Source organism: Penicillium daleae (genome assembly GCF_028827525.1).
Source record: "Penicillium daleae strain IBT 16125 chromosome Unknown utg000005l_segment0_segment0, whole genome shotgun sequence".
Lineage (NCBI taxonomy): Eukaryota > Fungi > Ascomycota > Eurotiomycetes > Eurotiales > Aspergillaceae > Penicillium > Penicillium daleae.
In genome coordinates this window covers 885,378-909,974 of record NW_026623153.1, presented here as the reverse complement: position 1 = coordinate 909,974, position 24,597 = coordinate 885,378, and the positions used below count along the sequence as shown (strand labels likewise).

Here is a 24,597-nt window from a genome sequence, read left to right as displayed (position 1 = left end):
TATATGCTACAACTGGACCGTTTTGAGATTTGCTATCTACCACCAGCGCCTGTCGTGGACGTACATCACATCTTATGGACTTATGAAGACTATGAAAGCTCAATTTCAAAGAACAGCCCAGGCAACAGCTCAATTTTGCCAGGCTTAGATCCGTGGAAAACTAGCTTGATAGCTGCCTCCCCACCGGATAAGGAAACAGTGTGGTCGCAGTTCGTCGAACCGGAAAGAACTTTATACTTCCAGGGTCCATCGAATATTAGATCATACACTTTCTTGAGGTTCGATGTGTCCTCATGAGGGACTTGTACGTGTACGGAGCTGACACCTTGCACACCATTAGGGTGTTGCGTTAGATGCGGCTCCAACTCATAAGGAACACGTCTCTCCCGGGGCGTTCTGTCAAGACACCAGAAAGGCATAGTTCCTGGCGATGATGCTTTACCGTTGCCATCTTTGGGTGTACAGACTGCCCATTCCAAGATAGTGCCGTCTGGTTTGGTACGACCTCCGGGAATTGGATCCGTATAAGACGCATCAATATCAGCAGATTGGAATCTCTTTTGCACAAGTTTAAAGTCGCTCTCTGAGGGTAAAGTGAAAGCCCAGTCGATGACTGTGCCTTCCTTCTCGTTTCCCCATCGATGGTTGCGGCGTCTCTCCGGGTCCACGTCGTCAAAGAAAGCAATGAACTCTAAGTAACATCCATCTGGAAACAGAACCAATCTGTTTGTTGTGAGGCCATCGGCATGATTGCCGCCCAGTGCTAGAGTGAACTGGCCATCTAGCTGCTGAGAGATTCTGAGCAAATCATGATGTGAAACAAGAACGACGAAGTGGTCTAGTATGGGGAGCTGGGCTGCTTGATCAGACATGATGAAGATGCTCAGTCGCAGGCCTTTTATCACAATGAAGTTCAATTGAATGAAGCTTTTTGGCAGGAAAAGGTGCGAGATACAGTGAGATTGAAGAAAGATAACTTTGACCCCGCAAGAGAATTCCCCGCTCCGCGGTATAATTTGGAGACCCCCCGCCTTCCCGCCAAGGAAACTCCTCACTACTACAAGCATAGCCCAAATCTGACCCACGAAAATCCTCAAGAAAGCTTTTGGCTTCAAATTATGGGGAAACATCAGTCTTGAAATTCTAATATGTGGGGTTTAGCCCCTCCCTTTTCAGCACTTACGCCACCCGTACAGAGTCTCTTGGAGAACAATTCCTTGGTCTTCATAGCTGAGGATGTTATGGTTTTGAGAGAGATTGGCCAGTTTTTAGGGTAAATGCTCATAGGTAGTTTATTATGAAGAGCATGCGTGGTTATGTGGAAGAGCGTATAAGATTATGTGAGGCAATGCTTAATTCGCCTGCGCTGATAGGTCATTCGATTCATGCGTGATTCTTCTTCTGGTCTTTTTTTGTAGTTCATTTTATCCAAAGCAATTGCCTCCTGTCTGAGTTCCTCTTGTACCTTTACTAAGTTTGCACGGAATGGGCTCAAATTCTGTCATCTAATCACTGTTGTTGGCAGTATGGCCATTCACTCGACAGTTGCCTCTATTTCTATTTCTTGGCATCTTCTAACACCACTCATTGAATATTGTTCATAATTAATCATTTCATTTTGTCCCTCGGTGAAGTGGTCTACTTCAAGATTTACGCGCGTAGAGCACCCATACATGTGTACCCAGAGATGTGTATGAGACTTTCTCGAACGGATGTTCCATAAATTCACCATCGGAAAACAGCATCACTAACAAATAACTGACTCTGTTACAAGAGGATACACAGTCAATTGAGGGAACAATTCTTCTCTGTATCCTCTGTTGACCAGGCCACGAATTCCCCCTGGCAAGATATATTCACAGGTACTTGTTCATAGCGTTGTTGACCGCATTGTTGACACCCTGGTTCACAAAACTGTCCGTTCCGGTAGGAGCGAATTGATCAACCTCCTTGTCGACAAATGAGTCAACGAAGCTATTCGCTTGCTGATTGTTGTTATTGTTGCTGCTGTTATTGTTGCTGCTGTTGTTGTTGCTGTTGTTGGAGGCACCGGCTTGCTTGATGAATCCTGTAATGAGGCCACGGGTGAGCTCAGGTATAACCTAGAAGTCGAAGGGAATATCTCTTATTTACTCACCCTCAGCTTGGTTCAAAAGACCACCGATGCCACTGCTACTAGAGTTTCCTCCTTGGTTGCCGCCATAGTTGTCCGAGTTTCCAGAGGACTGATTTCCATAATTGTCGTTGCCTCCCTGGCCCCCGAAGCCGGTAGACTGGCCGCCATAGTTGTCATTTCCACCGCCGTATCCACCGTTGCCGCCGTCCTGGTTTCTCCCAGAGCCAGAGTTGTTGCCACCGCTGTAATTGTCTTGGTTTGATCCGTAGTTGTCATTGTTACTAAAGTCAGAGCCTTGGTTTCCACCATTGTAGTTGCCGGAATCGTTGTTGTAAGACATCTTGACGGATGATTGATGATCTTCTTAGTATGGCAGTATTCAGATGATGGATAAAAGATTTATATCGTATCACAATCGTAGGAGGAGCGAAGGGTATTTATGCTGCGGCCTAGAATTCGATAGCGATTTAGACAACCCCTCTAACCCCTCAGTTGTCGTCACAAGATGGACTCTTTTAGCGACCTTGAATTGAGCCAATGGTGTGAACACGAGGGTCTTAGATTTAGCATGCTAGCTAGTCATTTGCTTGTTCAGCACTAAGCTTGCACTATTGAACTCTAATATATGAGGCACAGACATGTAGCTCGCCAAACCAGCCCTTATTGGCGCAACGTGGTTAGATTTCCCGATAGCATCGAGAGAAAGGTTACGCAGAAAGTGAGTTATTGCTTCAATTGGCCGATCAGACTGACCTAATCTGAAAAAGTCCCTTTGCCCTTTTGTACCCACACCTAGCAGCCGAGGAACTTGCAACGCTAGCGATGTGTGCACTGGGCAGCAAATCTTCACAACTAGCAGGGTCCGGTAGGTTCCGAACTCGTTTCTGAGAACTTAATTGCTGAGGTGTGGTAAGCTTGAAAATGTTGGCATCAAAGATGGCTTTAAATTGTTGGTGTTCAAAGGTAGCAAAGTGATGTCCATAAATTCGAGACATTTCTTGTAGATAAGCTCACCAACAGAATAAACGAGTAACGGTCAGGTGATGACACACTACAAGTTCAATTTCTCCATTAAGTGATCTCGTACTCTGTGTGCGAAAAGTCCGAATCCTGGGACTATAAAGCCTCCTTGATCATAGCAGCCTGCGCGAGCGGAAGCTCCCCTATCTCTCTTCTTGCTCTTATCATTCCTTAGTCTACCTTCAACAGACAGAATGGCCGTGTAAATTCATGCTTCCACTGGAAATTACCTCTTACTTGGTAAGAATAGAATATGCGAGGCCCCAAATATGTAAGCCCTCTCCATCAATAAGAAAATCCTAAGTAAACAATAGAGAGAACAATATTCTCAAGAACCTTTTTGAGGATCTATTACGGCGACTACCATATTGTAGTGCAAGTACTGTATGCGTGCGTGTTTAGGAGGAGGATGTGGAATGGGGACTGCTTCGAACCTATTATTAGTCTGGTAAGTAGACGTTGTCATTCATGTTTAGGACCATCATTGTTCCTATCAAGAGTCTCAGCTTTCGATGCAGATCTGCTGTTCCCTAGAGACTTGAAGCCTGAAGTTCAAGGTGTATGGTATATAGGTATGTGAATCAAGTCTGGAAATTATCGAGAGTCAATATATCCTGTGGTTGAAATTGTACAGTAAATTTCTGTTCATCAAAGAGAGGGCTACAGTCAAGTTCGAATATAGCTTGAGAAATACTTTTTATGCAAACTTGGGGTTCTGGTTCAAAGGCAGGTCGTTGGAAATGCCATGCTAGTTGCCCTCGCCATTGACATAAACTCTGCGGCTATCCGTGCATTTTCATGCAAGGTGTCTCGTACATCCAAAGTTGCCAATGGCAGGGTGTCTTAGAAGAGCGTATACCGTCCAGAACAAGCATGACATGAAATCATCGATATATTCGTCTCACCGCATAGCCCATCAATCCTGAACAAACCAACAACAGCTAAAATCACATGATAAAGAAGTGAAAAAAGTAGTGATAAATACAAACAAGAACCAGAACCTGTCCCAAAAGTGGACTGTGCATGAATCGAAACAAAAGAACGTACACATCCGCTCAACATGCACCACATGGCTTTAACCAGCGGCGCTCCTTGGTCAAGCTCCCTCAGATCCGGGGATGTTAATGGAACGGAAGGTAAGTGGATGGATCGTCTCCAAGAAAAAGATTATGTCGGACATGCATAAAGACAAACACCATTTTTCATGCCGATCCCCGGATCTAGATATCTAGACCTCCCATATGATTCTTCGATGCATTTCATCAATGCATTAATTATAAACAGGGAAGCGCCGCGCTACCCTCAAAGCCGGGGCATATATTGCAACCGATGGCAAAGAAAACGCGAAACGAGTAAAAGAGATAGAAAAGCATGCATACCCGAGACCGCATCAAATTAAGATGTAAGTCAGGGTCTCATTATCGGGTCATTACATGTGCTCTTCATGCCTTTCGGCTACGGGTCCGTGGACCCCGTTGCTCAGGTACAGGCTCCCCGTTGATTTGTACTTGAGGTGCAATGTTCTCCTTGGAAACGCCAGTCGCAATGGTAGCCTTGGACTTGGTCTCGTTCTCAGTCTCCTCTTCCGACTCCTCGTCGTCGGAGCGCTCGTCCTTGGTGACGTTGGTGAAGATGTAGTTGGCCAGGATGCGGAGGATCAGGAAGAGCCAGAATAGGTTGACAGCTTGCAGACTGGCTAGTAGTGCGAAGGTGATGTACTGACTGATCCAGCACTTGTATTGTTGGGTCTCCCAGTTAAGTTCGAAGGGACCGACGGTGCGGAACTCGGTCAGGACGGCCCAGAGGATCTTGAGGTTCAGGACGTGACGAAGGTAGATCCAGATACCGACGAACGAGCAGAAGTAGGGCGCAACGATGACAGAGTCGAGATAGTTGAGGGTTTTGGAAGTCTGCGTCCGCCATGTTAGCTTTCTTGATCCGATCTACGAATCAGGATCTACGTCGCATAACGATACTCACAGCAAGGAAAAAGTCCGAAACGTCGTGGGTGATGTACACAGCCAGACCCATGTAGGTAAAGTGGAAGCGGTAGCTCAGCGCAATCAAAGCCAGAGTGATAATGTGGTGTCCGACCAGCTCCTTAAAGTCTTTCCGGGGCTTCTCCAGCTGCAACAGGAGCACAATGGCTTGCTGCGCCCAGTAACTCGCCTCCAGCAGGTAATACGCCTTGAAGAGACCTTCGTGCTCGCGATGCGGGAATCCCTCGAACATGGCGGTCGTGTTGAAGTACCAAATATCCGACCGGCTCATGACATACAACCCAAACGGACCAAAGATACCAAAGTAAAACGCAGTGTAGACTTGCTCCATGAACCGGGCGGTCTTACCCTTTCCCCGGATTCCGCACCACACGGCCAGCGGACGGATGATCTGCTGCATGATAAACTCGCGCGTGAAAGATAGGACGACGGTGTAAAAGGCCACGAAGGCGATGTCCTTCTTGCCTTTGCCGTACATGATGGGTCCGCCGGGCGTCTTGGGGGGCTGAGGATAGGAGAGGAAGATGGCGCTGTGCATGGGGTTGGACGTAGTGGGATTGACCGCATACAGCGACAGCAGGAACAGCATGATGAGCAATGGGAGCAACCAAGTGTACCGGAGGCACGTATCGGCGAATCGATGGAGGAGAGAGCGACTGCGACGCTTCTTCGACTGTGACTTTCCGGGGGACTTGTCCGCCATGCGATTCTCCAATTGCTATGCGCAAAGCGTGATGATTAGCTTTGGCTTGTTCCCGCTGCACGTCTCCTCCAGCAACTTGTATGTGGCAGGGGAAATCGGCCGAGGTAGATACGCACCTTGCTCAAGTCCGGGGATGTGGGTTCAATCGGGCTGACTTCGTTCATGGTGGACATTGCGGGCGCGCTGGTGTCGCCGCGAATGTCCACGCCCAGTTGCGACCGACCGCGGGGGCGAACCATGGCAGGCAGTGGTCTGGTGAAGCCGTTCGGAGGGTATGTGAGGGAATGGTGGGTGGGCGATTGAGAAGACGAAAGACGTCACTGCGCGAGATCGGAGAGAAGGCGGACTCTCACGTGCGGACGGCCGACAATCGCGAGGAAGAAGCAGGCGACGAAAGGAAAATGAAAAGACGAGGCCGAAGGACGAGGTCAATCGAGTTGTCGTGGAGAGGAAACGAACACGAACGCCAGTGGAGAAACAAGTGTCATTCGGGCTTTCTCTAACTTTGATTTTTTTTTCTTCTTCTGCGCCAGGGGGGTTCCAAGTTGCTCCGCACCTTTTTTTTCGATTTTCCCCTTAAAGACCCTCCACTTGGCGGGACTCTCCAAATTCGTCTGACTGGCCACCGGAATTTCTCGGCGAAGAGTCGCATCGGTGCTGACTTTCTCAGCAGATCACAGCTTGGTCATTTTGGATCGATGCTCCTCAAATTACACCCGCTGCATTCACAACCCGCCGTTTAGTACGAGCTCATACGGACCGACAAAACTTAATTGATTGAGTTGTCTATGTCGGTCGGGGTACACAACCAAGTCCGAGTAGGATCCTCCCAAGCTCCGATGCATGCATATAGAGTATATACGTACTGTAGTGGACTCGATATAACCCCGTCCAACGAGCTCCTGAGGGCCTTGACTTGTGAAATCATCGGCTGCGAGCCGAAATGCATCCCATTTCCTATCGTCTTTCTATCGCAAATCATGCTGCTTACATTTTTAGCAAATTCTGAGTCCCAACAAATCTTCAAATTGACCGTTGAACTGATTGTGGCTGAACTATCGAACCGCGTAATTGGAAGCTTACCCAGAAAGACCTGTCAACCGAGAAGAGGAATCCGAAGCGGATTTGTCTAGTTCGTTTTACATTTCTGAAGACAAATTCTTGAAACAACTGCTTTAGGAAGGAACAGAATCCTGTCTAGGATACGGCCGAAGGAGATCTGGTTTGCGGTTCGCGCGCTTCGCCCCGGAAAGTATATTTTAAGCATCTCTCCCACGCGCTTACCTCTTAAGACATCGCGTCTAAATGTCTGGTTTAAGCTTACTGTAGCATATCTTCGATTTCAGTTTACTCGAAAGGCAAACAGGTCAAGATGAACCCAGATTAGATCAATTAGAACAATACATCTGCTTAGTATCCATGTGTATCTCGTCAATAATTCTTTCTATACATGACATCATCTAAAGTAAACATTTTGGGCTTTTCACTCCTAATCCAGTCAGGGGAATCAAAGAGAAAAATGACATAGTCAATCTCGTTTCACAACTCTTTCTCTCCAGCTACACACTCAGACCAACCATGCACATTTAAGCCGCGGTCTCAGCATGAGTAGCAGCCTTCTTCTCGCCGCCAGCCAACTTCTCGCCCAGAACCTCGACATCCCCACGCTCCGCAGCGATAGTGCGCTTGGTATCATGGGAAGTCTTCCAGGCAGGGGTACCAATATACGGAATGCCATTAGGATCCTCGAAGATCTGCTCCGTCTCCTCCAGAGTCTTGCCAGCAGTCTCGGGGAAGAGGAAGAAGACATGAATGAACATGGCAGTCAAAAAGACACCGAAGATGATATACGTTTGCCAGCGGATGTTCGCAAAGGCCACGGGGGTGAACAGGCCCAGCGCGGTGTTGAATGCCCAGTTGGCAGAGGTGGCCAGGGCGACGGCCTTACCACGGACGCGCAGGGGGTACAGCTCGGGAGGGTACACCCAGGAGACGGGACCCCAGGTGGGGGCATACGAGGCGACGAAGAGGTATGTGCAGGCAATGAGACCCTTGGCGGGGGCACCGGAGAGACGCATCGACTCCTCGGGGACACCGTCGATACCACCGATAACAACCTCGCCGTAAGTAGCCATGATACCACCGTTGGCATACATCCAGGTCATCATGAGAGCGGCACCGATCAGGAGAGTGGGACGACGGCCCCAGCGGTCAACCCAGATCAAGGCGGGGACGGTCATGACCACGTTGATGATATACTGGATAGAGGAGGCCAGAAGGGTAGCGTTACCAGAATAGCCAGCCATGCTGAAAACGTACGTAATGTAATACATCATAACGTTCATACCAGTCAACTGCGACCAGATCTGAGTCCAGATACCGATGAAAGTACGGTGGATCATCTGGGGCTTGAACAGCTCCAGGTAAGACACGTCGGCGTTACGGCGCTCAAACTCGCACATATCGCTGATCTCCTGCAGCTCGGCCTGGACGAACGGGCTGTTGGGATCGCCCTTGCCGTGGACCAGGGTGAGGACGTCCTTGCACTCCTCCCAGCGGTCCTTGCGGGCCAGCCAGCGAGGGGACTCAGGGAGGAAGTTCATGCCCACGAAGAGCAGGATGGCGGGGACCATCTGGACGCCCCAGGGGATACGGAAGACGGACTGGCTGTAGGTGGAGGAGGTCTCGCCACCGATGTAGGAGCAGCCGAAGGAGATATAGTACATGATCAGGATACCCCAGGTGATGGCCCACTGTTGGGAACCGACGAGACGGCCACGCAGGGAGGGTGGAGAGATCTCGGAAATATAGACGGGGACTTGAGCAGATTCCATACCGACGGATAGACCGTTGATGACACGGCCGGCAATCAGCATACCCATGTTTTGCGAAGCACAGATAATCGCGGAACCGATGACCCTAAACAAGGAGATTCAGACATTAGTATATGTGATGTTTCCTTGAGCTTGTTCTCAAAAAGGTAACATACCAGATAATACATCCCACCATAATCGCATACTTACGACCCAGACGATCGGAAACGAAACCAGAAATCAAAGCACCAAGCCACGAACCAGCGGGCATAGCAGCAGTCACACCACCCTGAGCCAGCGAGCTCAAACCAGAACACTTATCAGAATCATTGAATGGAGGGCCCTCAGGACCATGGTTGAAGTAGCACTTGTATGCAGTGGTGCCGAGAATAGCGGACATAGACGAGATATCAAAGCCAAACAGACCGCCTCCAATAACGGAGACGGCTGCAATCACGTAGATGTTCCCCACGATGGCCATGATGGGCGACTTTGTTCTTGAGATTTGGTATAATCCCAGAGAACTCGGAGGAGAAGGGGAGGAAGGAATCGGGAGAAGGAAGGAATTCCACACGATTCGCGAAAGAGGGCTACGCCGGAAGAGGGAGTCTTTTAAGTAGTTGATGAGATGGGATCGACGAAGAGATTACTTGATTTTTTTTTTTTTTTTTTTCCCTCTCACTGGAGCAGCCTCGCAGACATACTAGCTGATCAACAAGCCTCCTACACCCCATGGGTGGACCGAGTGCTTGGGCCGAAACCAATGCGAGGCAGGAATCCACTGGGGAAAACAAATAAAATTGACCAAAATGTCTGGTAGAGTTCATTTCGGGTAATATCGAGAGAGCAGCCTGGAAGATCCAGCAAGTGTATGGATACCATGGAGTAACAAGAAAACTGCAGGTAAGGCGAGTGCAACGTTCCCAACCGAAGCCAAGACTCCGTTCGCGACCCTCAGCGGGAGGGCTACAATTGGTGGACAAATGCTAATTGCCATCCACTCTCCTGTGTTTAACTGGGTTTGATTGGTGCAGTTATAGCAACCGTTAGCAGGATCCGGGGAATCGGCCACGAGGTGATAATTCCATGCCCGATGCGGTCTGGCGCCGTACGGAAAGTCACCAGGAATGTTCAGGAATGCCGTGTTCGGGGGGCGTTCGGGAGGCGTTCGGAGTGGTCGGCTTGCCCCTGGCGTCGTCGGCATCAGCACGATGCCGCGTTCGGCTGCCGAGTGCAAACACGGGAAGAGGCTGAGAGGGAGTTTATACAATTTTCTATAGAGAGATCATGTTGGGAGGGTTTAGATGGGGATGGGTAAGAGTTGATTGAAAAAGGGGTCTTCCAGAAGGGAGAAAAACTGGATTGGGCTACGATAGTACTCCTCACTATGGAGTACAAACCTACAGTATCAACTCCTGTCCAGCACAACTCCGGTCGTCATCGACATTCTCTGGTTTCTCCTCTCTTTCTCTCGGCGTATCGTATTGTATTCCGCAAGACAAATCGCCCTCAACACCGGCAACTTGCCAATTAACCGGCCCAGAAACCCACTTAGTCTGCACCACGAGAAATCTCTGCCGGGTCTGGAGGCCAGTCCGGGGCCCCGAGTGCGGGCATTTACCCAGAACAAGACGGGATGGCATGTCTTCGTTCGGGTTTGACTCACCCTCACTGGCCGGCGCTCGCCGAGTGTGGGTCATCGGGATTGACCATGCAAGACGCACTTTTTCTCTAGACAGCAGGGTCAGGATGAGTTGTGTGTCAACTCGGACCTTCCCCATGGTAACGCACCGCGTGGCTCACGGCACGGCCATCATGGTGGCCCAAAGCCGTGTGAGAATTCGGATGCCGAAATCACCAGATTGGCCAGTTTGATATGGGTTCGGACGGGAGGCGTTGGAGGCGCCGAAATGGTGGCTGTCAATGGCATTGGCTGACGCCAATGGCTGATTCATTTTCTATGTCTTTACCTCTTTGCGACTGTGAATGATCTCTGCAAAATCCGGTTCAGCCGGCTGAAGCCGCCCTCTGCGTGGTTTTTGTTGCGTGGCCGATGTGGGCCCTCCCAATTCAATTCGTTTCGCTAGTCCAACTGGAAGTGCCCAAGGGGAAGGGGAGGAACGAGGCCCTCGTTACTTCCAGGGTTTCTATGCAGTAGGACCGCTGTACTCTAGCGTGGTGATGTCTTTCTCCTCAATTGCATCCCCAACATCCCCGCCTCTAGGTAAGTAATCCGGCTTCTCCGGAGTACTGGGGGTTGCCCTTGGCCATATTCGTACACCGGGAGACCATTCCCCAGACCAAAATGTCTTGCCCTCCACATACGCAAGGGCGGGGTTTCGGGGAAAGGCCCTTGGATATGGAAATTGAAGGGTCTACATTGCCCCTTCGCTTAGCAGCAACCCTACCATACTTTACATCTTCCATGTCCAGAATTGTATGGACTATTGACCTCCATCAACTAGTAAACTTGGATACTCAACCGCACGGACCCGATTCGTCTTAACTCCGTTCTTTGCTCGGCACTATGCCCATTTTCCAATGTTGCATGATGCAATGGCTGACATTCCTGGCGCAAATAAGCCTTCGGCTCGGCTGAGGCTTTTTTAAACCCCTAGTTCCGTCTGGCGAGAGCCCGAAACCTTCTCGATGTGACATTAATTGTTCGAGATCAGCGCGCCGCAAGAAATTAGTACTAGACATAACGATGTGTTAGCGTGGAAAAGACGCCTCCGCGTCATCCCAGTGTACGGTGGCTTGGAGGGATCCACTTTATATTCATGGGTTTCACACTCGGGTCTTGAGGCCTTGAATTTCTCGGCCTCGGAGTAGAGATTGGAATTTTCAAAGCACTACAAGCCTGAATCTTCGCAAATTGGACCTGGGGCTCATGTTCTCAGCCACACATTCAAACTCTCTACCGACTGAAGGCCAACCATTGAACTATATACGCAGATGGTCCATAAAAGCCTTTTGAAGTATATGCAGCTTGAGTTTTCCGAGATTTCTGGCTTCAACATTATCATGAACCACACACACACACACACTCTCTCTCTCTCTCTCTCTCTCTCTGAGTCCATAGATTGGTGCAGAAGAGGTACACAGTGGGTTCCATGGGTTCAACATCCTGGCAAACCGGCAAAATCATCTTGTCGGGGAACCATAAATTAAGTAATACTGGCTGGACGTCATAGAATAGGGTACGAAAGGCGTTTAGAGAGACCACTAAAAAGACCGAAATTGAAGTCCATCTAGTATGACCGTTTCCGGACTGTACGGTAGGTCTGGGCCATTTCTATACTACGCCCTACACAGTCTGACATAGGGAGCTATGAAAAACTACATCTAACTCAAGCGAATAAACTATCGGCTCAGCCAGGTTGATCAGTATAAGTAGCATATATACCTATTATGATACCAGACCTAGAATAGGCCTTCCTGTATGTAAGAGATGGGGATCGTACTAACCTGCGGGAAGTGACTGCTCCTGTTTGTCCTCATTTCTGTAGATTCCCGCTCACGCTTCTAACTATCAATTTTTGGCTTGCCGTATACCTCGTATTCTTCAAAACAAAAAATCTTCTAGGCTAGAAGCGTCTTGTACACAGCGTGCGAATGACGATTTTTGGCTGCGGGGACAGGATTAACCTTGTGGGCCAAATACAGGAGGCCTTATCTGCCCAAAGTCTCGGACTATTTCCGAATCCGGCAGGATGGCGGAGTGGTTATCGCGCTAGACTCAAGAACTATTCTTACACCAAGTACCACCTGGTGTTCTAGTCCTCGACCGAGGGCGGGGGTTCGAATCCCCCTCCTGTCAATTTTTGCTCCCGAGTCTAGCTTTGCTGACGGGAAATAACATTTATGCAAGTCATTATTACTTGGGCACAACTTTCTCTATCTGTAAAGGAGGACATGGTTATCAAATTGTTAGATTCCTCCAAGGTTAAGGTCCAAATCTGTAATGTAAGGGTTCAAAGTCACGTGTGCTTGTGTGCTATCAGAAAGCAACACAGTTTAGAACAATTATTGCTAATTTTTTGTTCATTGGATCATCATCTTGTGACATGGATCACTCTGGACAATAATATCTGCCTATAAATACAATAGACATCCAGTGTTCATACATCTCCAAATGAATCTATACTCCCTTTAATTCTGAAACATAAGACTGTCGGAACTGGAAAAACCACTCCATGTGTGGCCTCACTATACGTCATATGTGCAAAATATTCCCTTTCTTATATCAACAAGGCAGGATGGCGGAGTGGTCTATCGCGCTAGACTCAAGAATTATTCTTACACCAGGTTATACTCGGTGTTCTAGTCCTCGAACGAGGGCGGGGGTTCGAATCCCCCTCCTGTCATTTTTGTTCATGATTTTTTTTTTGGCGCGGGATTACCTAGGGCTAGCGTGCAACCAATAGTTCCGGGTTAAAATCATTGTTGGCAGCAGTCACATTTGTCTGGAATTGTCCTGCCTTGTCTTCTCTATGAGACCGCCCTGCTGAGTAGGACATTATCTGAGTGGTTTATAGTTCAAAGGTAAATCAAGGATGTATCAAAATCCAAGATGGAATCTCATATTATCGTATAGTAATTAATGCGCCGAGAAGTGTCGTCACGCCAACGCCAGAAAAATGAAGTGAAAAAGTTACAACCAGAAAAGGTATCAAGCAATTATTCACCGTTCCAGTGTCCACTCAGCAATATATGCCCAAGACATCCCAACCCGGCCGACCTGCGACTGATATTCCTGAGCAGTAACACCACGGCAATCGTGGCGCTCGCCTAGAGTCTTCAAAACAGCGATTTGAATTTTCTGTCCTGGGGCACCTAATTGACGGGCATCTGCGACGTCAACATACCACATCTCGCCGCCTCCGCCGGGTCCAGATCCGGACACATGGATGAAGGGGAGACGATCGTCTTCGCGGCCGTCTACTCCGTGGATCATGAGGAGGAAGAGACCGGGTTTTTCGCGACTATGTCGGGCCAGTGTCCAATGCTCACAGAACAGGCCGAATTGGAAACGCACCGGGCCTGGGGTGTTGTAGACAGAGATGATACCGCCGGCCGGGTAAAGGGTCTTGCGACCGATGCTATACTTGTCGGCATCGGAATAGATCTGGAGGGGCTTGAGACCAGATGGCGCGTCCGGGTCCGTAGTGATATATTCTTCCCATGTAATTTGTCTTCCGTCGTTGCGGAAGAAGTGATCCCTGTTGCCCGGGAAATGTTTCAGGCCGAATTCTTCGTTCGAGATGGTGAACATGTGTGGCTCGAAGCGTTGGATGTACGGCTGTCCATGACCGTTGACGGCTCCGGCTCCCCAACATGCGTCAATTAGCTTCCATTGACCACCGTCAATCTTGACTGCATTCCAGGCGTGGCCCGCATTGTACTGCGGTATGGGTTGACCGGGGGCAAGAGGCGTGTGGCCATATCCTTTACCGTGACCTCCGATAACGATGGCTTCGAGTCCCGCTTTTGTGGCTAGGGTCGTGAATAGCGCGGCATAACCCTCGCACACTGCCAATCCGCTGGCTAGAGTGCTTCCCGGCGTGGATGGCTTCACGGCATTATTAAAGAAGGCCACTACGTCATATTTGATGTTGTGGTGCAGCCATGTGAAGATAACTCTTGCCTTGTCAGTTAACGACGGGAATGGAGCAGTGAGCTCATTTGCCAGCCAGCCCAGATCTTGCGTAGGGAGTGATTCTCGAGGATACTGCGCTGCGCGAGTATCTGGACCAGAGAAGTCTCGGCATACCAAGCATTCCGTGCTAGGACTGCCCACGGGTGTAGTAGGCCCAGTCCGCGAACTGTGGAAACGCGGCTTGGTTGCATTCAGTTTGGTGAGATCTGGCCTAGATCCAGTTGGTACAGGTGGAGGAACTCTAGCAGCACCATTCTCTGTTGGTGTGCTGCTCGGTCTCGGAGGAATACTCGGGCTTTTATTCAATCCACCAAACCCTGATTGTCGAGCATTCGCAATACTCTTCGCGGCTGAAGGTGGCGGCAGTGGCCGGTTTGGCAGTCTGGGCCTCACTTCTTCCTCCTCGGCGTCAGCATTTGCGCCATTGGTTTCTGTTTCCACCCCAGACGGCCGGCGCAGGGGAAGTCGAGGAACTGAAGGTGATGAATCTCTAGCCGATGGACGGGAGAGAATACTGGGACGAGACGGTGTAGAGGAGGACGAAGAGGAAGATCCGGGGAGCTTCCCTCGGAGGGAAGAGAGCTTCCCCGTCAATCCACTAGAACTGAACTTGGACTCGGAGCGGGGAGCTGGTGTCAGATCAATAGGATCTTCCTTTGGCCGCCTGGGAGGAAGCACAGGTAGCTCCGTCTCACCCCATGCCGGAGCTTTGATGCGTCCATTGCCGCTGGAATTGACAGATGTTGTCGACGTGCCGCGCCCAACGCTGGTAGCGGTGGTCGATTGGGACGCGTCAGATAAGACAGATTCCTGCGACGGTCTGTGTGACAGCTGCGTAGGCCGACGTGGAGGCAAATTGGGACGGGACTCCTGTCGCACTGGAATTTGCGGTCGCACCGGAGGTTCTGGTCGAGCTGGAGACTCTGAGCGAGCAGGTGGAGGAGGAGGGGGAGGGCGATCTGATCGGCGCGTAGGCAAAGGTGGCGGGGCCTTTTTTGGTTTCAACTCTGGCTTCGACGAGGGAGTCGGGGGAGGCCGTGGTGCCGATCTTTGTATCTGCACGTCTGCAGGTTCATTACCAATCGAGGTGCCATCTATGACTGAGCCGGTCACGGCGTAGGATGGAGGAATATTGGCCGATTTGCTTCGCTCGGTGGGCGGGCGGAAGAATGGAGGCGGCTCTGTGCCATTCGATGACTGCGCCGCCTGGGACTGCTTAAGAGCAGCAATCCGCTGCTGGATAGAGCCCAGCTGCGGCTCTTCAGTCATTTTGCCCGTTCGTATTCAAACAATAAGACTGCAACTGCGAATGCAGAAAGGAACGAGTAGTTAAAAGAGAAAGATCACAGCTGTAACGACCGTCAACCCCAAGCACGATTGAGTGGCTTGGCGGGGCCGAAACGTAGGATCTTTGGCGTTAGAATCCCAAGTCGCCACCGCGTGGAACAAATGAAGCAAAGATGAGGGAAAATAAACCCAACAGAAGAGGTACTGCAAGGCGCAGTTAAGAGAAAAGTGGACGGCGGCTAAGGCAGATGGCCTCGTTTGTCTTTGGGGGCGAAAGACTCCGCCTCGGGGCCCGTGGTTTAGCATCGGAAAGTAATCGGGGTCAGGAACGGTTTCAGGAACCACACTTCACCTTCTATGACTACCTCTGGAATATTATAGGAATGGATTATCCACATATAGTCCCTACATGCAAATATAGAAGCAGATTATGTTTTGAATGCTATTTCCAGCATACCCTCTCGACCACTGGACTCCCAAACGCCTGAGGCGGCTAGCGGAGGCCCGTCTAGGGAAAAGACATGAACACAAAAGAAGAGAAGACGAGGTACATCCAGTCGAAGGATGGAGAACATGAAGCCCATGAGCACGATAAGGAACAGTTCACACAAAGAAGAATAATCAATGGCTGCGCAGCTAATCCGTCATTGCTGGATGGGATTACCCAGGTCCAGGCAACCACGAACCAGCCACGAGCGTAGACATGGAACACATGGAATACATCAATGAAGAGAAAATAAATTGATTGACAAGAAAGATGCCTCGAGGGCAGGAGTCAGGATTTGATCGTCAAGGAGCGTCACATCATCCCAATGTACATAACCGACAGGGCGACAGGCAAAAGTGCCTCAAGGCTTTCACACATTCTTGTAGAGCAGTAGCGGCTCGCCGACATTTTCTATTTCGGGAATTGTGCACTTGAGGTCGAATGCCTTGGCCAGAACGATCTTGAAAATCTGGAAAGAGGTTAGCCGCGGCCCAGATAGCTGGTTTGAGTGAACAAACAAACCTTTTGCACATTGATACTATGACTAGTACTGCTGAAGATTAAACTAGCCTTCATCGCTTTGGCAAATCGCTTGGCCTAAAAGTGGTCAGTCGGGATGAAGGATCTTCTAAGTAGAGGTTTGGACGGCGAGAGCATACCTGGAGTGAGATTTCCTCTTGGTCCTCACGGGGAAAGTTGACAAAATGATCATACTTGGTGCCAACCAGGAACGGAATGGCTGTCTTATTGAAGCCCCGACCCTGGCGATACCATTCCTTGATGGAGTTCAGTGTACTCTTGCGGGTAAGATCAAACATGAACAGAATGGCCACGGCGTCGTTGCAAACCAGCGGCAGCATGTTGACAAATTCGCGTTGGCCACCGAGATCCCAAATCGAAAAGGTAATCTCAGTATTGCGAATTGAAATGGTCTTCTCCATAAAGTTGACGCCTGTAACGACGGGGTTAGAAGAAGTTCATTTCACCTTGATCAAAGATAACGTTTTCAACACCTACCCAGTGTCTGAATGTAGTCCTCGTCCCAGCTGCCTTCCACGTACTTCACCATCAGACTTGTCTTGCCAATCTGAGCATCTCCAACCATGCCGACCTTGATCACAACGCTGTTCTTCGAGGACTGGGCGGCTTGTCGTTGGGCAGCTTCCGCAGGCTGTGGCTGTTGAGACAGGCCATGTCGTTCTGGGCCACTGGAGAACCCGGACCCAGGCCGGGAGGGATGCAGTTGAGGCTGCGGGTTGACTGATGGGGATGAGGTGAGGCGAGCTGCGGCATCGGCATCTTGGTGGGTGTATTCGGGAGCGGAGTGGTGGAAATCGGTAGAACGCGAGTGATAGTGCGCCTTGGAATCGCTGTTGTAGCCGTTGTCAATGCCTACGCGACCAGCAGACTGATCGACAGAAACAGGCTCTTCCAAGTTGACATTGACAGGCGCCAGCGCCGGGTCTTCATGAGGCTGCTGTTCAGAGGAGTGAGCTTCCCGCGGTGCAGGTGCCTCGGATACTCGGTCCTCCGCAGCAGGGTGCTGTGGCTCTGCGACAGCAGGAACCTCCGAGGCAGAGTGCTGCAACGGATCCATGGCCAAAGATCGGAGATGAATGGTTTGAAAAGGAGATAGAGGAAAGGACGAAGATCGCAGCCGACGTCGAGGGTGCAACCTATACGAGGTAGCTTGCTGTTAGCACTTGCGGGGAAAGGGGACCCTGGCGTGATAGATGACCAACCAATTCCGTATTTCTTGGGCGTCACTGGGCCGTCCAGCCAGACCAGCTCAACCACTGTGCAAATTCCGAAGAGCTTCCGTTCCTAGCAGAGGTGGTGGTCGGGTTCAGATGTGAACGAAAGGATTGGGTCTGGCGTAAACAATGCTCAGACGGGTAGCGAGATTGCGACGAGAGAAGGAGGGGAAGCGAGAGGGCGAGAGATGGCCAGCCACGGTACGAACGAGGGCTGGCAAACGCAAAAACACGAATGAGCGTCGCGACCTTTGCAGAGGAGTCCAGACAGAATTCACAGCCAGTCGGTCTAGTCAGGTCCAGTCCAGACGAGTCCAACCCGGTCCGTCCAGTCCGGTTGTTCAGCTCGCCTTCGACTTGCGGGAACTGCGGGATCTGCGCTAGTCCCCGATAGGCTTAGCGTCTCTCCCGCGGTTTGCCCAAAATTTACTGAAAAAAGTTCTTATCGGCCGCCAATTACCCCCCCATTCCTACACTTCCCCCTCGCTGCCAGTGGCTCTTTTCCTCGTCCACGATGTCCAAGAGAGCTGCGGATGCTGCCGACGAGCAGTCGGCCGCGCTCAAGGCCGGCGAGCGCCCAATGGTCGACGCTCCCGCCGACGAAGTGGGGGAATTCGAAGACGAATTCGAGGATGAGTTTGAGAGTGAAGATGAAATCCTCGAGGCCGGTGTGGACGGTCGCCCTGACGCTGAGCGTGAGGAGGAAGAACGAGGTTTGTCTAGCTTACTCAATGCCTTTTTTTTTTTTTTTTTTTCGCAGGGAATGGACAGCATAACTAATTTTGATCGTGAAATATAGAGGCCATGGACGTTGACAAGCAGACTTTCATTCCTGGACGGACGAAATTGGCACCTGGAGAAACCCTCTCGCCTGATCCCTCGACCTACGACATGCTTCACACTCTGAGTACACCCTGGCCGTGTCTGTCCTTCGACATTGTCCACGACACGCTCGGCGATAACCGAAAGACCTTCCCCGCAACCGTCTACGCTGTTGCTGGTACCCAGGCCGAGGGCTCTCGGGCCAAGGATAATGAGCTGATGGTGCTCAAGATGAGCGGTCTCAGCAAGATGGAGCGGGAAGGCGAGGACTCAGACGAAGAGTCCGACTCGGATGACGATATGGGCGAGCCCATTCTCGAGCACAAGTCGATTCCCCTCGGCTCAACAACCAACCGAATTCGTTGTCATCAGACTCCTTCCCAGTCGGCAGATTACTCGAAACCTCCTCAAACGCTGACTGCGACAATGTTGGAGAACTCGCAAGTTCTCATTCACGACGTGACCGCTCACCTTACCAGCTTCGATGTGCCTGGCACTGTCCTCCCTCCCTCCGCTTCTAAGCCTCTCTCTACTCTCCGCATGCACAAGTCTGAAGGCTATGCTCTGGACTGGTCTCCACTTCAGCCTCTTGGTAAGCTATTGACCGGTGATAATGACGGTCTCATTTATGTGACCACCCGTACCGAGGGCGGTGGCTGGGTGACCGACACCCGGCCTTTCACAGGCCACCAGTCCTCCGTGGAGGAGCTGCAGTGGTCGCCAAATGAGAAGAACGTGTTTGCCTCTGCTAGCAGCGATGGTAGTGTCAAGGTTTGGGACGTGCGATCCAAGTCTCGCAAGCCAGCTGTGGACGTGCATATCTCCAATACCGACGTCAACGTTATGAGCTGGTCGAACCAGACTTTCCACCTTTTGGCGACCGGTGCTGATGATGGCCAGTGGGCTGTCTGGGATCTGCGTCACTGGAAGCCCAACGACGCCGGCCGCATTCGCGCCTCCCCTGTTGCTTCCTTTGACTTCCACAAGGAGCCTATCACCAGCATTGAGTGGCACCCGTCGGACGACAGTGTTGTGGCCGTTGGCTCTGCTGACAACACTGTCACCCTGTGGGATCTGGCTGTCGAGCTGGACGATGAGGAGAGCCGACAAGCGGGCATGGCCGATATTCCTCCCCAGCTGCTGTTCGTGCACTATATGGAGTCTGTCAAGGAGGTGCACTGGCAAGCTCAGATGCCAGGCACGCTGATGGCGACGGGTAGCAGCGGATTCAGGTATGTATTTGAAATGCGAAAGATTTATAGCATGGTGTTTAGTACTGACTCCTTCTTTCTCAACAGTGTCTTCAAGACCATCAGTGTCTAGAGAAAGACACTGGTCCTTCTTTGCACCCATCCAACTAAAATAGAAAAAAAGTCTTTCATGTGTGATGTCCTGCTCATATACCATTCGAGTATCGCGGCGTGCGACTCGTCTACATCAGTTCTGGAGTTGAGGCCCTGCCATTGCGACGAACCCTGATGGCAGGGCGATGAACAAAATAGTTGTCCTTGTGGTTTCCTTGTCTATGTGTGTCTACATTTGCGGGCGCAGAGTAGATAGATTTGCATATTTGAACGAGTTCTTCATGTCTAAATTTCTGTTCCCGCTACTATCTAATCCTTTTTCCCATGGCAGGCTTGCACAATGACTTACACAGAGCATGAAATAGTAGCTGTGACCATCGTTAGCAGTACATTGCCACCAGCGCGGAACGCAAACCCCCACTAATTCCGCCCTATCCGATGGCCATCAGCCGAGGCGTAGTGATAACCGGGGGGCAGTGTAGCCAGTGTTAGCACAGAGAGGGGGAGGGGCAGTCGAGAGCTCCAGTACCTAGCTGCGAATGCATAAGAGCTCATTGCCTTAGCTGTACCCGTCCGCGACTCTTCTAGGTAATCGGCAGTATGGAGGAAGAAAGGCACAGACCCTGGTAGGTGGGATGGGATGGGATGTATAATGCATACGGAGTATCTATACGGAGAATATCGTGGGAGTATCTGGTAAAAGAGGAATTGTACTTTGGGGAGGCCAGTAGGATGTACAGCCGCTGGATTCTGCGGCACGAGGGACTGCGAATGTACGTGCAGACACTAGGGTATGTACTCGTCGGTACCTACATCTAATACCGTTGGCTGATCCAGCTACATTGTGCATAGTGATAGATTACAGGTACGAGGGACATGCGCCCGCAGGGGTCTGCGCTGCAGCTCCAAGCAAGCTAATTATGTACCTGTACATCTTGACTCGTCTGGGCACAGCGTAACAACAAGTCCTAGATCAATAACCACCGCCACAAAATGGAAAGCACTAAAAGCTAGTCAACTGCTTAGCGAAAACACTTCTACTCCTTGAATCAACCCTGGGCGTCTACGATCGCCAATGCGCCATTTCTTTTCCTCCCTTAGTTTCCTCGTCCTAATCTCCCTCATCCGGCGCCGTACTGGACCCGAGCCGGGTGCGACCATGCAGGCAAGGGGCCAGTCGGTTCTAACTTCTAACAGCCTATACAGTACCGTACGGTGGCAGAACGTGGGGCCTCAGATTAGCATTGACGTGGGGCTACTAAACGTGTGCCAATAACGGGGCCTGGCGGTTACAGGTGGTCCTTTACATACAATTTGCGCTGGCGCTAGGACGCGGGCGATCGTGGGCGATTTGCATGCGTATGGCGTGGGTTGTCTTGTATTGATTCGGGGCTGGCTGTGGCGATGCGATGAGGTGGGTGGATTTAATTGCGGAAGGTTGTTAACTTGTTATTCGTGGTTCAGCTCGTGCGTTGTAGGTAACTTGTCTGTGCGAGGTTCCTGGGGTCGTCGGCTGTGGCAGTGTAGATTGATGGATGGGTCGTTGGCTTTGTTAGTTGTACAGTAGAGGGTTTTGGTTGGAGGGTGGGTTTAGGTAAGTGGGATGGCCGAGGTATGACATGCATGAAGGAGGCGAATGCACGACGGAAATGGAATATCAGGGTGTTGGGACGGCTAGCTACCTCATTTACTTACTAGGAGTGAGGATGTACTCTGTACGTTGGCTGGAATATACGATTAGATTCGTCCGTGGCGTCGCGGGTCAGACAAATTCCAACATGGAGGTTGTACCTGTGTTGCCAGGCGCTGAAGCGGTTCGATATTGAAGCGAGCGCTAACGATGTGATGTATATACTACGGTGGGTGCTGACTGACGTTTTGAGTACTCGTCGATATAATCCGAATGACATGCACAACAACGCAAGGTACCGAAGAATAATCTCTTGCTAAACCCAGTCCAACAGTACCCTAACAGTCGATCTCCCACGAGCTATACTGGACACCCTGTAGAGTTGGAGCTCTTGCTGCTCGATGATGTACAAAATGGCTAGGTACATGGACCACCTGCAAGGCCGGCAAAATGGCAACATGCTTATGTCCGTATCCATACTCTATGAAGATAGGTATTGGAAATCCAGTAACGATAGTATAATTCCAGTATCTTAGGAAATACTGTACGCGAACCCTCGAATACCTTGAATACCACTAATGCATGACGAGGAAACCAGTCAATCACATCAGATCTAGCCGCCCTCGCCATCCAACGCCTGCACGTTCCATGGGTGATCACGCACTACCACCAAGTAAAGTTCGTCGTTGTGCAGGCTCGCAGGCTAAGCTCGTTTCTACGGTCGGCATTTCTCCGGCGCAATAATCACTAATTTACAATTATTACGATGATGATATCAAGCTGCGCTAGGGTAATAGTTACACTTCTTTCTATAGGTAGCATTGAGCAAAGCTAAGCACAGATGACTGGGTTGTTGCTGGGAGTCGGGGAATTTTCCGGAGTCCAGGTTCCATGAGCTACTTGCGTACAGCTAAACTAGGATAGACAAAATACTGGACAAAGACTAGATCACCTGGCGAGTTGTGGACAGTAGTAAATTCAGTACCTTGCCATCTACTGTATTTGTCCTGCATATCCTGTACAATCGTCGTGCTCTTATCGGAGAATGTCGCGATTCGTGTCTGAGCTCCTTTATCAGTACACCGGTCAGGTCCAGTCCGTGTTTCTTGGAGTCGGTCCACTTGGTGGAGCCATTTGGGGTCAAGCTCAAGCCCAAGCACACTCGGAAGAAGAATATTGAAGAATGTATGTTGTACCGAGAGGCATTGGGCTTTTCTCTATGTGCGGACGATACCTATGTACTCGTTTCGCCTAAATATAAACTCTTCACTGACATTAATCGTTAGCGCTGGATAGACTTCCGACACTGAGTTCTGGGCGCAGATCCATACATCGCCCAAGTCTGTTGTCCGCTTGTCGCCACCACCGTCCTGGTGATCTTGGCCCTGGCTTGTTTGCGGCCTGAACACGCGCATCAGGCCATTGGTCTGTTTCTTATGGTGAGATGCGCCATGTGAATTGACCCGACACTATGCTATTTAGGTTGCTGATCGTTGGCGCAAGGACTGACTCGGAACACTACGCAGAGGACTGTACTAGGACAGCGTTCCCATTGCATACAACTTTAGCGGGTATTTCATGGCAATATTGTCGACTCATTCTGAAAGTTCCCTTCCACACTAACATCTAGGTAGTAAGCTGCATGATACTACTCCGTACTGTATTCATGTCCTCATGTCATGTCATGCCAGTTGCGGGATTTGTTGTCCATGATTCTGTCCGGCGATCGTATTGCTTCCAAGATCTGTAAACAACGACCAGCTTATCATAATCTAGCCCTACCCACTCCCAGATCCGGTCACTTACATAGATTGCCGACTCTCTGATGCTTACAGCTCGGAGAATTATACGATTATTGGCAACATTTTCCTATCGTCGTGTTGTTTATTGTGGATAAATGTCAAGAGTTTTCGTCGCAAGTGCCTCACTTCGTGGCTGGGCATTTCAAAGCACAACGATAAAGTCCAATTTATAGCAATAATGATCGAAGCGTGACCCAACTTCGTAATGGGCACTTATGATTTTCGGCGTAAGAGACTCCGTAATAATACGTTGAATACTGCTAGGGCTGGCTAGATCTCGATGTGAGGCTTGCAGATGACATCCCCTGAGTGGCATTTGCATTTTGGATATACAATAGTATCGCTTGGAATCTCTCCCAAGCCAAGCTTAGCCATTGACAAATACTATAGAGTAACCATATGGCCTAGACTGGTGCGACAGTATTAATCTACTTGATTCTACGATGTCGGCTTCTCCGAAATGCACGCCATCTTTAACCTAGCTATCATGTCTTGACACGGTACAAATACCTGCAGGACCAACCGAATCCACTGCGCTCGACCAGCGGACTCTCGCCCGCCCGCCACTTTCTGCAATCCCGAGAGTATCAAAAGTGGACCGCTGACAGCAATGACACGCAAGGCCTGCGAATCCTACTAAGAGCCTCAGAAGTATCGACGTACTGATGCATGATGCCTGCGACAATGGGCATCCCAGAATAGACACAGGTAAGTAGCCAGCCTCGTCGCTATCCCCAGCTCCGTACACAGACTCAAAGCCGAGTTTTAGCCTAGCGACTATTACTAGGTAATGTATGATCTACTGGAGCCAGGGCAAGAGGACGGTATGACCGCATGACCATCGAGCTCCGGGTACTCTGCACGATCGTTTGGGGCCAATCGTGGCGACCAGTAGCGCCTTGTGGAATTTTCTTCAGCGATTAGACAGAGCTAGTACTAAACCCCTAGTCTTTATCGTCAGATCCGGCATATCATGCAATTAGAAATAGCTTTGCAAGGACACGAGAACGATACAAATCTTCCAGGCTAAAGACGGCTTGAAGCCCGAATGTCCGGTGCTAAAGTGGAAGGCGGAAGAGTGTGTGAGTGGAGGAGCACTAATATATCCGAGCCGTGAGAACTGAGGTCTGAGAAAATATCCCGCGCGCCATCGACAGACTTGATGCCATCGTGCACAAGCGGCGAGCACAGGCCACAAAG

General features: G+C 50.4%; 7 protein-coding genes across 7 annotated transcripts; 1 reads left to right on the top strand and 6 right to left on the bottom strand.

Moving 5' to 3' along the window:
- Positions 1-89: 89 nt before the first annotated feature.
- Positions 90-872, bottom strand: N7458_004617 (VOC family protein; the record flags this gene model as incomplete). Its single annotated transcript, XM_056907999.1, has 1 exon — positions 90-872. One exon carries the CDS (start codon positions 870-872, stop codon positions 90-92), a length of 783 nt encoding a protein of 260 aa, XP_056766617.1.
- A 984-nt stretch (positions 873-1,856) lies between these two features.
- Positions 1,857-2,456, bottom strand: N7458_004616 (uncharacterized protein; the record flags this gene model as incomplete). The annotated part of the gene is made up of 2 exons (XM_056907998.1): positions 1,857-2,068; positions 2,138-2,456. The coding sequence occupies 2 exons, from the start codon at positions 2,454-2,456 to the stop codon at positions 1,857-1,859; spliced, it is 531 nt and encodes a 176-aa protein (XP_056766616.1).
- A 2,122-nt stretch (positions 2,457-4,578) lies between these two features.
- N7458_004615 (TLC domain-containing protein) lies at positions 4,579-6,093 on the bottom strand (the record flags this gene model as incomplete). The annotated part of the gene is made up of 3 exons (XM_056907997.1): positions 5,956-6,093; positions 5,117-5,854; positions 4,579-5,046 (listed from the first exon to the last, which is right to left on the bottom strand). Exons 1-3 carry the CDS (start codon positions 6,076-6,078, stop codon positions 4,579-4,581), a joined length of 1,329 nt encoding a protein of 442 aa, XP_056766615.1. The 5' UTR covers positions 6,079-6,093.
- A 1,332-nt stretch (positions 6,094-7,425) lies between these two features.
- N7458_004614 (sugar porter family MFS transporter) lies at positions 7,426-9,133 on the bottom strand (the record flags this gene model as incomplete). The annotated part of the gene is made up of 2 exons (XM_056907996.1): positions 7,426-8,758; positions 8,829-9,133. The coding sequence occupies 2 exons, from the start codon at positions 9,131-9,133 to the stop codon at positions 7,426-7,428; spliced, it is 1,638 nt and encodes a 545-aa protein (XP_056766614.1).
- Positions 9,134-13,336: 4,203 nt separating this feature from the next.
- N7458_004613 (uncharacterized protein) lies at positions 13,337-15,580 on the bottom strand (the record flags this gene model as incomplete). The annotated part of the gene is made up of 1 exon (XM_056907995.1): positions 13,337-15,580. The coding sequence occupies one exon, from the start codon at positions 15,578-15,580 to the stop codon at positions 13,337-13,339; it is 2,244 nt and encodes a 747-aa protein (XP_056766613.1).
- An 875-nt stretch (positions 15,581-16,455) lies between these two features.
- Positions 16,456-17,682, bottom strand: N7458_004612 (Spg1/Tem1 GTP-binding protein; the record flags this gene model as incomplete). Its single annotated transcript, XM_056907994.1, has 4 exons — positions 16,456-16,554; positions 16,608-16,682; positions 16,745-17,037; positions 17,103-17,682. The coding sequence occupies 4 exons, from the start codon at positions 17,680-17,682 to the stop codon at positions 16,456-16,458; spliced, it is 1,047 nt and encodes a 348-aa protein (XP_056766612.1).
- Positions 17,683-18,353: 671 nt separating this feature from the next.
- Positions 18,354-19,984, top strand: N7458_004611 (ribosome biosynthesis protein RRB1; the record flags this gene model as incomplete). The annotated part of the gene is made up of 3 exons (XM_056907993.1): positions 18,354-18,552; positions 18,639-19,893; positions 19,960-19,984. The coding sequence occupies 3 exons, from the start codon at positions 18,354-18,356 to the stop codon at positions 19,982-19,984; spliced, it is 1,479 nt and encodes a 492-aa protein (XP_056766611.1).
- Between the last annotated feature and the right edge of the window lie 4,613 nt (positions 19,985-24,597).